Source organism: Tursiops truncatus, chromosome 2 (assembly GCF_011762595.2).
Source record: "Tursiops truncatus isolate mTurTru1 chromosome 2, mTurTru1.mat.Y, whole genome shotgun sequence".
NCBI classification, from domain to species: domain Eukaryota; kingdom Metazoa; phylum Chordata; class Mammalia; order Artiodactyla; family Delphinidae; genus Tursiops; species Tursiops truncatus.
Genome location: NC_047035.1, coordinates 47,974,344 through 47,989,869, shown reverse-complemented (window position 1 = coordinate 47,989,869; position 15,526 = coordinate 47,974,344). Strand labels below are relative to the sequence as shown.

The 15,526-nt window shown below is 34.5% G+C and overlaps 1 protein-coding gene across 1 annotated transcript in view; it reads left to right on the top strand.

The window, feature by feature from the left end:
- Positions 1–15,526, top strand: part of GPR137C (G protein-coupled receptor 137C) — a 55,077-nt gene that overhangs the window by 21,014 nt on the left and 18,537 nt on the right. Inside the window, exons 2-3 of the mRNA XM_033852582.2 lie at positions 9,464–9,507; positions 11,059–11,287. Of these exons, the coding sequence (XP_033708473.1) occupies positions 9,464–9,507; positions 11,059–11,287 (273 nt within the window). The remainder of the gene's footprint in view (positions 1–9,463; positions 9,508–11,058; positions 11,288–15,526) is intronic.

The following is a 15,526-nucleotide window of genomic DNA, read 5'->3' as shown; positions in this document are numbered from 1 at the left end:
GAAAGAAGAGGCTGCTGTAAAGAAAAAATATTTAGAAGATTTTTAAAAAGGAGTTTTTAAAAAATGAAATATAGGATAGGCATTGAAAGAGAACATCTGAGAAAAGTCTGGCTACTCACCTTATAGCTAAGGCATATAAAAGCTTTTTTTTTTTTTTTTTTTTTTTGCGGTATGCGGGCCTCTCACTGTTGTGGCCTCTCCCGTTGCGGAGCAACAGGCTCCGGACGCGCAGGCTCAGCGGCCATGGCTCACGGGCGCAGCTGCTCCGCAGCCTGTGGGATCTTCCCAGACCGGGGCACGAACCCGCGTCCCCTGCATCGGCAGGCGGACTCTCAACCACTGCGCCACCAGGGAAGCCCAAAAGCTTCATTTTTTTAGTATGCAGCACTAGCAAGGGCAGGCTTGGGAATGGTGCACTACTCTCCATAGGAACTTAAATTGAGATGGAATCTAAGGAAACTGCTTCTGTGAAAGAAATCTACATAGTTGGAAATATATGCCTATCTATTCAGAATGGGGAAGAGACTTTGTTCACCCCAATTTATTTTTGCATCAATTCCAAAGTTTATATAGATATGTTCTCCAATAAAGTTTCTATTTCAAATCAACAAACATGGGAAAATTGACTTGACAAAACGAAATTGTAGGGGCTTCCCTGGTGGCGCAGTGGTTGGGAGTCTGCCTGCCAATGCAGGGGATGCGGGTTCATGCCCCGGTCGGGGGGGATCCCACATGCCGTAGAGCAGCTGGGCCCGTGAGCCATGGCCACTGAGCCTGCACGTCCGGAGCCTGTGCTCTGCAATGGGAGAGGCCACAATAGTGAGAGGCCCGCGTACCACAAAAAAAAAAAAATTAAAAAAAAAATTGTATAGAAAAGCACCCATTCTATAGGTATTTCAGTATCTACTATCTCCAAGCAGCATGGTTCTGAATGCCATGAGAGACAGTAAATGATACATAGCTCCATGGTGACTCTTCCTCAAATCTTGGGATACCTGTATTAACTAAACTTATGTTAGATAACATTCACAAATAAAATATATTTATCATACTCTCATCTTTCTTCCCTTTACTTGAAGAACTAAATAGGGAGACAAAAATGAGAGTCTGAATTACAAAATAACAAAATCATTTCAGATCACTCATAAATAGGTTAAATATTTTAAAATGTTTGCTAGTGATGAGTGTTTTAAATCTTCATTAATTCAAAAATTATAAACTGATATTTTCTAAATTAGGGACTACTAGTTTGTACGTAGGGAAAAAAGTAGGTTATATGATGAAAAACATTTGTTATCCATCAACCCATATAATTGTTCATAATTTTAGAATAAAGAATAATATCCTTCTAAAATAGCCCATTTAAATTCTAAAATTTGTGTGGAAATGCAAAAGACCCCAAATAGCCAAAGTAATCTTGAGAAAGAAGAACAGAGCTGGAGATATGCTCCTGACTTCAGACTATACTACAAAGTTAAGTCATCAAAACAGTCTATCCTGGCACAAAAACAGACTTATAGATGAATGGAACAGAATAAAGAGCCCAGAAGTAAACCCATGCACTTATAGTCAATTAATCTAGGACAAAAGAGTTGAGAATATACAATGGGGAAAAGACAAGTCTCTTCAATAAGTGGTGTGGGAAAAATGAACAGCTACATGTAAAAGAATGAAATTAGAACATATTCTCACACCATATACACAAATAAACTCAAAATGGATTAAAGACCAGAAGCCATAAAACTCCTAGAAGAAAACATAGGCAGAACACTCTTTAACCTGAATCATAGCAATATTTTTTGGATCTAAGGCAAAGAAAGCAAACACAAAAATAAACAAATGGGACCCAATCAAACATAAAAGCTTTTGTATAGCAAAGGAAACCATCAACAAAACAAAAAGACAATCTACTGAATGGGAGAAAATATTTGCAGATATGACCAATAAGGGATTAATATCCAAAACATAGAAACAGCTCATTCAACTCAACATCAATAAAAACAAACAACCTGATTAAAATATGGGCAGAAGACCTAATCAAATTTTTCCATAGGAAACATATAGATGGCCAACAGACACTAATCATCAGAGAAATGCAAATCAAAACCACATTGAAATATTACCTCACACCTGTCAGAATGGCTATCATCAAAAAGACCACAAATAAATGTTGGTGAGGATGTGGAGAAAAGGGAACCCTCATACACTGTTGGTGGGAGTGTAAATTGGTGCAGCCACTATGGAAAACAGTATGGAGTTTCCTCAAAAACTAAAGATAAAGCTACCATATGATCAAGCAATTCCACTCTTGGGTTTATATCTGAAAAAAGTGAAAACACTAATTCAAAAAGATACATGCACCCCAATGTTCATAGCAGCATCATTTACAATAGTCAAAATATGGAAACAACCTAAGTGTCCATCAACAGATAAATGGATAAAGAAGATGTGGTATACACATACAGTGGAGTACTACTCAGCCATAAAAATAGGATGAAATTTTACCATTTGCAACAACATGGATGTACTTGGAGGGTATTATGCTCAGTAAAATAAGTCAGACAGAGAAAGACAAATACCATATGTTATCGTTTGTATGTGGAATCTAAAAAATAAACGAATGAATATAACAAAACAGAAACAGACTCACAGATATAGAGAACAAACTAGTGGTTACCAGGGAGAGAGGGAAGAGGGGGTATTAAGATAGGGGTATTAAGAAGTACAGACTACTATGTACACAGTACATAAATTGCAAGGATATATTATACAACACAGGGAATATGGCCAATATTTTATAATAACTTTGGAGTATAATTTGTGAAAAATTTTTGAATCACTATGTTGTACACCTGAAACTAATATAATCAAATATACTTCAATTTTTTTAAGTGTTTAATTAAAAAGTAAAATAAAATGACCCATTTATTCAGTTTTTCTGATACTAAGAAAGACCTGGAAAGATATGGCCCCTCTGACATAAATTGGCATCAGCAAATCATTTACATGTATGCTATTTACCATTCTAAACTTCTGGAAATCTACATAAAGTACATGTTTACTGTGCTTCATGAACTATCATTCACTGTCTTAACATCTTAACAAATGATAATTGCTTGACATTTTTTATATGAATTTTGTTTACCTAGCATCATGTCCTGTTAGCTATATTCTACAAAATACTTGGAATCTACTAATATCAGGTCATCATTTTTAATCTTATTGTAATCTCAATGTGATTGAAGCACCTGGTTGTGTTTATATGATGCATTGTAACATTCTGCAAATCTGGGACCACTGCTGACCTTTAATTCTTTCTTTGTTCAGCTCAACTCCCTCTCACACTCATTATTTATCCCATCCCATGACCTTTTAGATTACACTTTCTACCCTGTCCCCATTCTCTTCTTCATTTGAACCTTTTAAATGCCTTCACTGAACTCTAGCTTTTTCCAGACAACACTTCGTAAACACCCCATCTCAATTTGTGGGAAGAACAGTCAGCCTGTTTTATGTTTCCCAGTACACCTTCTGATGTTATACCATCATCATCTGTCTTAAACCCATGCCATCTGATTAGGTCATCACTGGCTATAATAATAACTTCCACTTTCCTGGGTGAATCATCACTTTCTTTCTTCTGGCCCTGTCTCTTGAACATCTATAGATGTCCTTCAAAGCCCATATTGATAATGCATCCAATGTCTCTCAATTCAGTGGCTTCTCAGAGCTCTAAAACCCTCCATTTCTATTTGAGCTACTCAGCAGCATGACCACACCTTGGATCAACTCTTGAAAATGAAGCAATTCTTTCCAACCCGTTTCTTCTCTTTCCCCTTATACATATGGAATTCATCCCTTTATATGTTTTTTACCCTCATCCTAACCTTTACTCACTTTACCCCTTTTGTTTCCCCACTCCGTTAGCTTCTTTTTGATGTCATTTTGCATTTAGAACCTATGGTCAGTCTAGTATTCCTCATCCCTTGACTTTGCTGTGCCGATGTGGTTCACTCACCCACTTTTTCTTTCTCTACAACAGTTCCACGTGTCTAAATAGTTCTAAATTTTTGCTTGAAAAATGCAATGTAGTTATTTGAACTTTTTATAATGGTATCTTTTTTTCTGTTAGAGTGTTTCAATTTTCAAATTAGGAACCCTTACTGACCACATATACTGTCAACTGCCTGACTTTAACTGGACCTCTCTGCTTCTCAATATAATCTATTATAGCCCTTCTATTCATGTGTTCCAAATATTTTCCATATTCCAAGGGCTTAAATCTAACATCTCTTCTCAGGATATGACCTTGCCTCCTACTTTACTAGAAAAGAATAGAATCCATCTGCCAAATTCTCTCATCCATCTTCTCTACATCAAAATGTTGTGTCTGTGCTACATCCCCACTTCTTATTCTAGCAAAGAGAGGTTTGTAGATTATTTTAAATTTTCTGTGCAGACCTCCAAATTTTTCTTCAACTGTCTTTTCTACCCTCTTGACTCAATAGTATGTGTTTTCCTTTTCAAGGCTGACCTGCCTCACCTAGAGCCTTCTTTAGCAATTGAACTCTCCTTTCCTCACTCCCACTCTCCTCCATTTACCATTTCACCCCCTCTAGTTCATTTTTGATCAGCAGATTATTAAATCAGAAACTGTGAAAATCTGAGATTTTACCCTACTTGAAAGCTGACAGGTTAGCCTGCCACAGTTTTATAATACATATACCAACAGAAAACAGAAGACCCATGGGTCAGAGAAAAAGACCATTTATTACTCATGGCAAAAAAACAAAAAGCAACCAAAGCAATATTTTGAATCAAGCGCCCAAGCCCAATTCCTGTAAGGCAACACAATGAGAGCCAGATGTTACCTGTGTATGCAGCAAGGTGTGTTACGGGAGAGAAACCCCAAAATGAGGAAGACAGACAGACCTTATCTTTACTCTGGAATGTAAGCAAATCTTCACCAAGGAGAGAGAGGAAGACTTTACTCCCCTGGAATATCTCCAGGGAGGGAAATGTTCTCTATATAATACCAATCAGGAGACAGATCTTCCCTCTGACCCTAAGGTAGACACTATCTCTAATTTTCAAGGATGTTTGCTGTGCAAACCCCTTGCATAGTAGAAAACCTGGCATGTAGAAACCTGCAATATTCCAATACATGATTTCCAATACAAATTTTCCTTTTCTTATCTCCTATCTTCAAATATATCTCATATAATCTGTGCTCACTGCCTTTGTCATCTTAATTCCTTGCATTTTTTCCTGTCATTCCGCTGAAAACTATTCTCTTCAAGATACCTCAATCAAATGGTTGTTTCTTAATTATTCTTGACTTTTTGCCGAATTTAACAATGGCTGAACTTTCTTCCTTTCACCTCTAAAGTACTCCACTGCTGTGACTAGTCTGATTCTTAAGCCTGTGTCCTTTGGTCATCTTTCTTTTCTTCACTTTTTGGGCTTTTTCATTTTGACTAATAAATGTGAACATATCACAGGTTGATTTCTCATTCTACATTTGCTCCCTCAAATATATTCTACTTTGAGTTGCAGCTGTCACCTCTGTAGGTGATTGTGATTTACTTCTTATATTCCAAAACTCATCTGCCATCTCTATTTCTGCCTATATCTAATAAATTTTAAAACTAAGAATCAATTCTATGACCTGACTTTTTAAAATTGTTGTCAGTGAGACTTTCATTCTATCAGTTCTTTAGATTCAAAACCTGGGAATGAGATTGCATGGACTCACTCAAATGCAACAGTCTTTTAACTGGAATTCTTTATGCCATTCTAATCCATTGTCTACACTGTCACCTAAGAAATCACTTGAGCATAAAATCATATTACAGAGTTTGTGGGAGTTAAGGTCTAATCCTTTGACATTTTTATACAGGGTCTCCGTGATTGGACGACTGCTTCCCCCTTCAGTTTCTGCTTGTGCTGTATTTCCCATACTCACCCACACCACAACAACATGCCAAAGTACTTGCTTTGACCTAAATTCACTGCTCATTTATTCAAACATTTTCTGAACCTACTGTGAACCAGGTATCATGCTGGGCACTGGGGCTATACATATGAGTAAGTTACGTCTCTCTTAAGAGGGGAATAAAAATGTAAACAAATGCCATAAAGTATGATTTGTAATGCAGGGATACAGAGTGGTTTCCCTCTTCCTAAGGCACTTAAGGTGACAACATAAAAAATGACAAAGAGTAAGGTATTGAAGGATGAGTTGGAATTTGCTCTATGACCATGAAATCATATTTCAGGTAAAGTAAAAGCGTGTACAGAGGCACAGAGATGTGAAATTAAACCCCTTATTTGAAAGTTGTAAATAATTCAGAATGAGCAGACCATAAGATTGAAGATGGGGATAAAAGGATACAATGATGGGAAGGTGGAACTAAGTGATAAAAGACCTTTTCTGTATCAAAGGAGTATGGGCTTTTTCCTGGAGTAGTATGATCAGATTTACTTTTTTAAAAGAAGGTGTTCCATCATAGTAATAATTTATTCAGGCAAGAATGATTGATAGATGCTAAAACTAGTGTATGGAAGTTTGACAAATAAAAGATATTTACTAGTCTCTGAATACCTCTCCACATGATACTCATTACAGTGGGAAAAACAGTAACTTAACCATGGAGAAACCTGGTAGATACCATCTTAACCAATGATCAAAGTTAACCTCACAGTAATGGGACAAATCAACATCATGAACCTCATGATATAATGCACTGAGAAGAATGCAGCACCATCATTTCTGTGGTATTCCTACCAAAACGCAAATTCTGAATCTAATCATGAGGAAATATCTGATAAACCCAGTGAGAAGCATTCTACAAAATCACTGGTCTGAACTCTTTAAAACTGAATATCATGAAAGACAAAGGGGGAAAATGACAATTAAGGAATTAAGTATACATGAAATCTATGTGTAATGTATAATCTTGGATTTTTCCCTCCCATAAATGGCATTTTGGGGACCAAATGGCAAAATCTGAATAAGGTCTGCAGATTAGATAATAGTATTTTATCAGTATCAATTTTATGATTTTTTTAATCATACTGGTTATATAAGAGAATTTATTTTTTAAGGAAGTATACATTGAAATATTTAGAGGTAAAGGGGCATCACATATGCAACTTACTCTCAAATGATTTTTTAAATCATATATAGAACATGTTCACGTATAGGACATGTTTATAGCAGCATTATTCACAGTATCCAAAAGGTAGAAGCTGCTCAGGTGAACATCAGTGGATGAATGTTTAAACAAAATTTGATATATACATAAAATGGAATATTATTCAGCCTTAAAAGGAAGGAAATTCTGACACATCTACATGTGTGATGTCATGGATGAACCTTGAAGACATTATGCTGAGTGAAGAAAGCCAGTCACAAAAGGACAAATATTGTATAATTTCCCTTATATGAGGTACCTAGAGTAGCCAAATTCATAGAGACAGAAATTAGAATGGTGGTTGTCAGAGGCTGGAGGGGAGAGGAATAAGGAGTTATTGTTAGATGGATACAGAGTTTCAATTTGGGAGGATGAAAAAGTTTTGGAGATGGGTGGTGGTGATGGTTGCACAACAATGTGAATGTACTCAGTGCAGTGAAACTGTACACTTAAAAACTGGTTAAATTGTAGTTTTATGTCATATATATTTTAGTACAACTTTTAGGTAAAAATAAAACATGTAGAGAGGTGAGAATAAAGGAAAAATAGCAAAATGAATAGTTATCTTCTAAAGATACAGATGGAGTTAAGAATGGAAGCAGAGAGACCAATTAAAAGGCTATATAGTAGTAAAGACAAAGAAAACAGATGTATCTGAGGATGATTTAAGTGGTACAATTTGAGATTAAGAGGGTAGTATTTTAAAATCATCTATCACATCTAGCTTGTTAACCAAAATACAATAGATATGAGTAGACGCACAGGCTGCTATCTCTGCCTGAGCCTTTACCTGTCTAACACTCATTTATCCTTCATAACTTGACTCAAATGTGACTTCTCTAAGTCCTGCCTACCTGACCCTTTACACAGTCTCTCCTCTTTCCCCTTACCTCTCACCATTTCCTGCATTGAATTAGTCTATCCCCCTTCTTAGCTGTTGTGGTAGCATCTTTTGCATTGATGACATAATGTTTCAAAATAGTTGGTTTATCTCTTTCTTTCATATACTGAGCTCCTTGAGGGCAGAACCAGTTACTGTATGTATGAATCCATGGTACCCTTCATAGTGTGTGCTCAGTAACTGTTTGAATGGAATCAGTAAGTTACTGAGTACTTACACTGTTTTCCTTTATAATGTTCTGTACTTGCCTCTTTCTTTCCAGGCCCCCCCACCCCCCGCTCAAAGTTCATACTCTATTTCAGTAGTCTTGTAATTAGTCTTTCTACTTCTAGTCTGAAGTTTCTCTGCAGTTGCCTTACGTTGATGCCAGATTAATGAAATTCTGTGATTTGGAGTGCTTACATAAAAACCCTCCATATCTTCCCATTATCTAAATAATAAAGTCCATATTCACCAGTTAGGAATTGAGACCTTCCACAGTATGTTTTCAGAAGTTACCATGTTTATTTCAAATTCTACTTAACCTACCTGATTAACTTTATTCATCAAATATTTGAGAACCTGCCTTTTGCAAGGCTTTATGAAGAAAGTAAGTTCCCTAAATATGATCTCATCTTTGTGTTCATTTTTTGTTCCCTTCTTTCTTTTTACTATTTTATCTTAGGGGTAAATAATATTGGGAGAACACTCACCCATATTCATATTTAAAAGTAAGTCGTTCCATTTTAAGACAAAACATGAGTGATATAATGAAGTTTAGAATAGGTGGCAAGCCATCCTCCCCATTGTCTGGCTTATTTGCAAAACAGAAACAGACTCACAGACTTAGAGAAAGAACTTATGGTTACCAAGGGGAAGGGTAGCAGGGAGTGATAGTTAGGGAGTTTGGGATTGACATGTACACACTGCTATATTTAAAGTGGATAACCAACAAGGACCTACTGTATAGCACAGGGAACTCTGATTGATATTCTGTAATTATCTAAATGGGAAAAGAATTTGAAAAAGAATAGATACATGTAAATGTATAACTGAATCACTTTGCTGTACACCTGAAACTAACACAACATTGTTAATCAACTATACTCCAATGTAAAAAATAAGTTCAATAAATGTTTAAACTGACTTAATTCTGTTTAAAAATGTAGAAATTTAAGATTATACCATAGAAAGTTATTAATTTATTGTATTAAACCTTTGGAAATCTGCCTATGTTTTCTCCAGCGTAGTTCAACTGTTAACTTTTGAGTTTTACTTGCTATCTATTATTATTTGTTGTATCACTTTGAAACACAAAATCAAAACAAATTTAAGAATACTATATTACATGTGTTTTCAAAACTTTCTTTCTGTATTCTCTTTATAGGTTATATGTAAAGTCAGATGTGCAACTGAACTTGACAAACACAAGTAAGTTTCATGAGTAGCAAGATCTATATTTTTTTTCACAGTACAGTTCCCAAGGTAGAAGGGCTTTGTAGTTGAGGATGCCTTAGCAGTTTTATAGAAGATCAAGTAGTTAGATTAGTTCATAGGAAGTGAATTGAGTAATCTGGTCATTCCCTTTCAGCAGTATTGCTGCCAAACACCTTTTTTTGCTGCTCTGTCACTGGCCTACTTCAGATGTCAGATGTTTTAGGACTGTTTCATAGGGTCCACAAATACTCAAGATAGATTATGCTGTTTAGAGTAAGAATATATAGTACAGTTCCATGAAATAAGTAATATTTCAGTACTGATTCACCTCAGAAATGAGATTGCTAAACCTGGGAATCAGAAGCCTTGGGTTTCAGACCAATTCTCCCACAAACTTGCCAGCTATGCAACTCATCTAACCTCTTGGTACTTTGTTTCCTAAACTACTATAATCCCCTGGATGCATGGATAATTTCAAGGTCCATTTTGGGTTTCAAAGTATATAATTATTATTTTTATTGTTTAATCTGAGAGAATATTAAGATCTAAACTTCTCAAACTAAAATCTTTGTACTTTGCATGTATACTTAATAAAGATTGCTTGTTACAGATTACACATTACCTTCAATTTTTCCTTGTGTAAATTACTCCCAAAGGCAAACAACATTTTATGATTCCCACTATTGAAAGTGACCAAAATGGAAGATATTAGAATGGCAAATAAATTTCTAGATCATGTTAATTTGGGGTATAAATGTATTTGAACTAGGATTACTTTCATACAGGAAGCTGTTCCAGCTACTTGATACAGACAGCCACACCTTACCTGAAGAGTTTAAAAATTAGAAGTGGTCCAATTTTTTTTAGGGGGAAGTGGTTAAGCATTTTACTTTGGGAGTAGTTCTGTACGCATAGTAAATATGCAACTTTATAAGAAGATGAGGTACTGATGAGTGTGTGAAACTCTACGTATATTGTCCCTGTGTTCCTCTTTAGTTTTGTTTGAAAGAAATGTTTGCTATAGATAATCAGATGTTCATAAAACTGAACATTGTTTAAAACACATTTCCCTTACCTCTTAAAGTTAATATTAGTGATCAATTTAAATTTATATACTGTATATTAATTTTCCAAGCAAATTATAAAAACCTTTTATAAAAACCTTTTCCATTCTAATTCTTAGAATGGAAAGGTCAATGAAAATGTGCTCAGCAGTTACGAAAATGAAAAATTCAGGATTACTTGAATTAATGTTAAAATAGTCCAATATTATTCTTCCTGGTAGAGACAACTGAATTCAAGTCCACATGAGATTATTTTTAAATTAGTGCTTTAGAATCTCATGCCATTTTTAAATGGCTTAGATACTAATTTCATAATGGCAAAAATATCCCAAGTAACTCTGAGTAGTTATTAAATTTGTATTAAATTACAAGCAGTTTAAGCTGAAGGAATTATTGTACTTAAAGTACACACTAATTCAGTATTAAGTTTAATTTCTCATTAGTTTTATAAACATCTAATAAACTCATTTTTTTCTTTCAGAATTCTGTTGCATTTGGGCTTTATATTGGCAAGTCTTCTCTTTTTAGTGGTGAACTTGACTTGTGCAATGCTAGTCCACGGAGATGTCCCAGAAAATCAGTTGAAATGGACTGTGTTTGTTCGAGCATTAATTAACGATAGCCTGTTTATTCTTTGTGCCATCTCTTTAGTTAGTTACATATGCAAAATTACAAAAATGTCATCAGCAAATGTCTACCTCGAATCAAAGGTAAGTATATTTCTTAAATTTATACTTGAAAATCTAACTTCAAATCTTCATCCTATGAACCATATTTTAATGGAAATTTTATAATTCTTCAGAAAGCATTCTGAGTGTCAGGTACATTTTTGAGCATGAAAGAATGATCACAAGAAATTAAAAGGTATTCAAAACTGAGCCCTTACTAAACAATGTTTTTTTTAAAGAAGAAGCTCATCATGAGCATATTGTATTTTCTATGACTTATATCCTCTACCCTGGAGGCTAATTAAATGATAGAAACCAGAATTTATACAGATGTATCACAAATAGTCTAATATACAAAGCCATACTAACAACTGAAGATTTCATCAGTAAGGGTGACAGTATTGCCATTAAACAAATTTACCGCATCATGTCTATTCGTATTTGGGTTAGCAACGTTAAGGTGTCATATTGGTAAAGGGGTGTTTATTTGTATAAAGGTTTAGAAAATGTTACTTCACCCCATAATATGAAGTCCCTATGACATTTGAAACAGCTAGTCGTGTAACTAAATTTATAAATGCCTTGCTTCTCCCTTTCTTTATACTTCGGGTCAGTAAACAAAAACCAGTGTTAACCTATTAACAGAAAACCATGAATGTTTCTACTGTTGTTGATTGACAATGTGGTTGAGTGATGAATCAGTGTCCCAGTGTATGTATGGCATTGGATGTGGGGCATAGATGTATGGATATTGGCTCATAGCCCATCGCAGGCTGAGTTCCTCATCTATGCTTCCAGAGTGGTGTTGGGCTCGTTGGGCTTATGCATACATACAAGCTTGCTTTAATGTGGCATCATTGCCTATTCACTGAAGATAAACAAGATAGTGTCTTAAACAGAACAGTCTTCTGAAATATTTTTAGATTTCTATATTGTTATTATCCTTAATATAGTCCTACTAAAGTTAATTAAATGCATGGTAATTAACTTGTCCTTTAAGTTTACGTGGAGATGTTACCTTTATTTTTTAAACATATATCAGTAGAAATATAAATATAGAAATAAAAATAGAAATAGAAGAGAGAGAGAGAGACAGATAGACAGACAGACTCACTTTCAACCCATTAATCTCACCCGGAAAATTATTTTATTCAACTTCTAAACTTTTACTTCCTAAAAGTTAAATATTTTAGCTAACTCTGGCTTCAGTTTCAGTGTTAAGAGTAATACACTCACTGTTGTTGTGGTGCATAACCTTTTGGTGTAGCAACAGCATCTTTTCCTAGTGTGATAACATCGCCATAGAATCCATACCTCTTGTTGTCTAGTGATAAAGCATACACAGATGTGGTTGAATTTAAAGAGCTTCTTTTCTGAATACCTAGCAACTTTCTAAGTTTGGTTTTACTCACTCTGATATAGAAAATTCTCTGAATAGAGTTAAGTTGCCAGTCTCAGGAGGGAAGTTCATCTGATAACTCCTCCAGAATTATTTCAAATACCTTTCCCTCGCTATCATATGAAAGATATTAAATTTAAAAGGTACATGCATTCAGAATTCTCTAGGAACACTACAGAGAAACATGTTCAAATACACACCTATAAAGGTAAATATAATATGAGATATTCGATTATTTTTATTCTATGTTCTGTAGTTCTTGGTCTTCCTAATTAGGGTATAAACTTCTTTATTCAAATAGTACGTCATCTTGCTTTCACATTCTCTTTGTAAAATCACTAGGCTCATTTTTGTGTTTTGACTTCTATAACAACATATAGTCATGGCCATTTCTTTTATTCCATCAACAAATGTCTGTTGAGCATTTATATCCTCCACTTTCAAACTGACCTTGTTTCTGGCTGTCTCTCAGAGAGTTTCCTTAAAGTTCAGACTTCAGTCTGTTTTTCTCTTTATTCTTCCTTCCTTCTTCTACATATTTGGTGACAATGAGATCCTCCATGATTTGTCTCAACCAGTCTTACCTACCTTATTTCTAAATGGCACACAGTATGCTTCCCTGTCTGTATATCCTTAGGCCGTTTCATCTTCCAGGAATGTTTTTCCCTCCCAGTGCTCTATTCCTGTTTGTCCTTATCTTACCCAACTTTAAAGGCATAACTCTAATGTTACCCCTTTTTATGACCTCAATTTGGTCCCTTCTCCTCCATCTCCAGAATAAAATTTAGAAATAACTCTCTATCTGAATTCTTTTAAATTTAATTTTATTCTTTTAGCAACTAGACCAGTGCTGTGATTTGGTTCTTTTTCAAAGTAGCAACTCTAACTTGCGTTTTAAATATTAGTTATTGTCAATTTGAATAGTTTATTTCTGCTCTTTCATTTTTTAATTTTTGTTCCTTTGTTCCATATCTATGTTCTTATATAGATGCTTAATTTATTATTTTGTAAACTAATAAAGGTATTAAGAGCAATATGTTTTCTCAAGTACTGCCTTGGCAACTTTCCATAATATCGCTATATTATAGCAACATTCTTATTTAACAAAAACAAAGAAAATTTTTCCGTTTGGATTCCAGCCATGTCTCAAATACTACATATTTACACATCAGTGCGAATTACACATTATCTCTACATATAGATAGATACTATCTTTACACTCCCTTTGGTGGAAAGTCTAAAATTCAGATATCTGTCCTCTTCAGGCCCCCTAACCTCCATAAGAAATTATCAGTTTTACCCTCTGCTTGATTGTCCATGCATACGAATGTGGCCTACTAAACAATGTAGAATTTCTGTACTCCAGGTTCTTGTTAGAAAAAATTTACTATCAACTGTTAAATTCAAAGGCTTAATTGCTGGAAAAATTACCTGAAGTATGTACAGTCTGTCCATTTCCCTGTCTATTCCATATCTTCTCCTCTGCCCAATCCAGTTCATTATAGAGTTGTATTCTGAGACTGCATTGTACCCTGGATAGAATTGTCTTTCCCAACATATACTGTGACATTATGCTTTGGCCTACGTCAAGAAATATGTATGAAATTCTTGTAAGAAACATTTATCTTAAAGTCTCTATTATGTTGTTAAGAATATTGTCCATACAATCAGTGTTCCCTAGAAAAGATCTTTTCCTCCAATTCAGTACTAGGTAAAACATTATTGATTAAATTCTTCTTTTCCCTGGCTACTATGTTGTTCAGAAACAAATATGTGACTCACCTTTATATCAATCGTAGATGACCTTATGATACTCATTTTTGTTTCTGGGTCTACCTCTAGTTTCATCTCACTTTCTTACCCCACCCCCGCACATTCCTATGTTTACTTTTTATTCTGTGTGTATCTCTGTAACTACTTCAAATTCTCTTTTGCAATGAGGGTGATATAAATGAAAAATGGGATTGGATATACTTTGGGATATGTTTATATCTCTTTTTCAGGTATATTGATTTTTTAATTAATATGAAAAGACCTTAGTGAGAGACAGTATATCATAGTGATTAAGAGCTGGAAACCTGGGATCAGATAGATAATGATCTAAATAAATACCATCTCTCCTGCTCATTGGCTGTATGACATTGCACAAGTAACAGTACATCTAAGCGTCACTCTCCTGATCTGTAAAATGGAAATAATGACAGTATTGATCTCAGAGGCTGTTTGAGGGTAAAAGTAGTACCTACCTTATAAAGATGTTATAAGAATTAAATTAAAATGCATATAAAGTATTTAGTATAATACCTCGCACTTGGGAATGCGCTAACTTACAAATGTTAGCCATTATTATCCTAATGTGTACTAAGGGATGGTAATGTAGCTTCAGGAAGTTCTTGAATACCTGAAATTTTTGGCAAATTGTATCTGGAGACAGATCCTATATATGTAATCAAATTCTCAAAAGGAACGGTGTAAAAGAATAAGGATTACCTGAAGAACAGGATCTCTCTTTTAAATAATTTATTGTAATTTTATTTGACTCTATTTATATCCCATCCCACACAGATTTTGTAAGGATTGAAGTCTCTGATAGATTACATTTCATTGTTTAACTCATTTTTCTTAGAAATTTTTGGAACATGTATTGTTAAAATTATGTAATGGCTTTTTTATTTGATTTTTTTTCTTTTCTTGATATTAGCTTTTAAGTTTTTGTCTGTTGCTTACATTTCAAGTATGTCTCATTAACTTTAAACAAAATATTTTAGAGTTTTTTTATATAAACTCTTTATAGTGTAAACAAATAGTTTATATTTATTGATATGATTGTTGGTATTGGTCCTTTTCTCCCATTAAGGTTTTTTATTGCTGTTTGCTTTGCC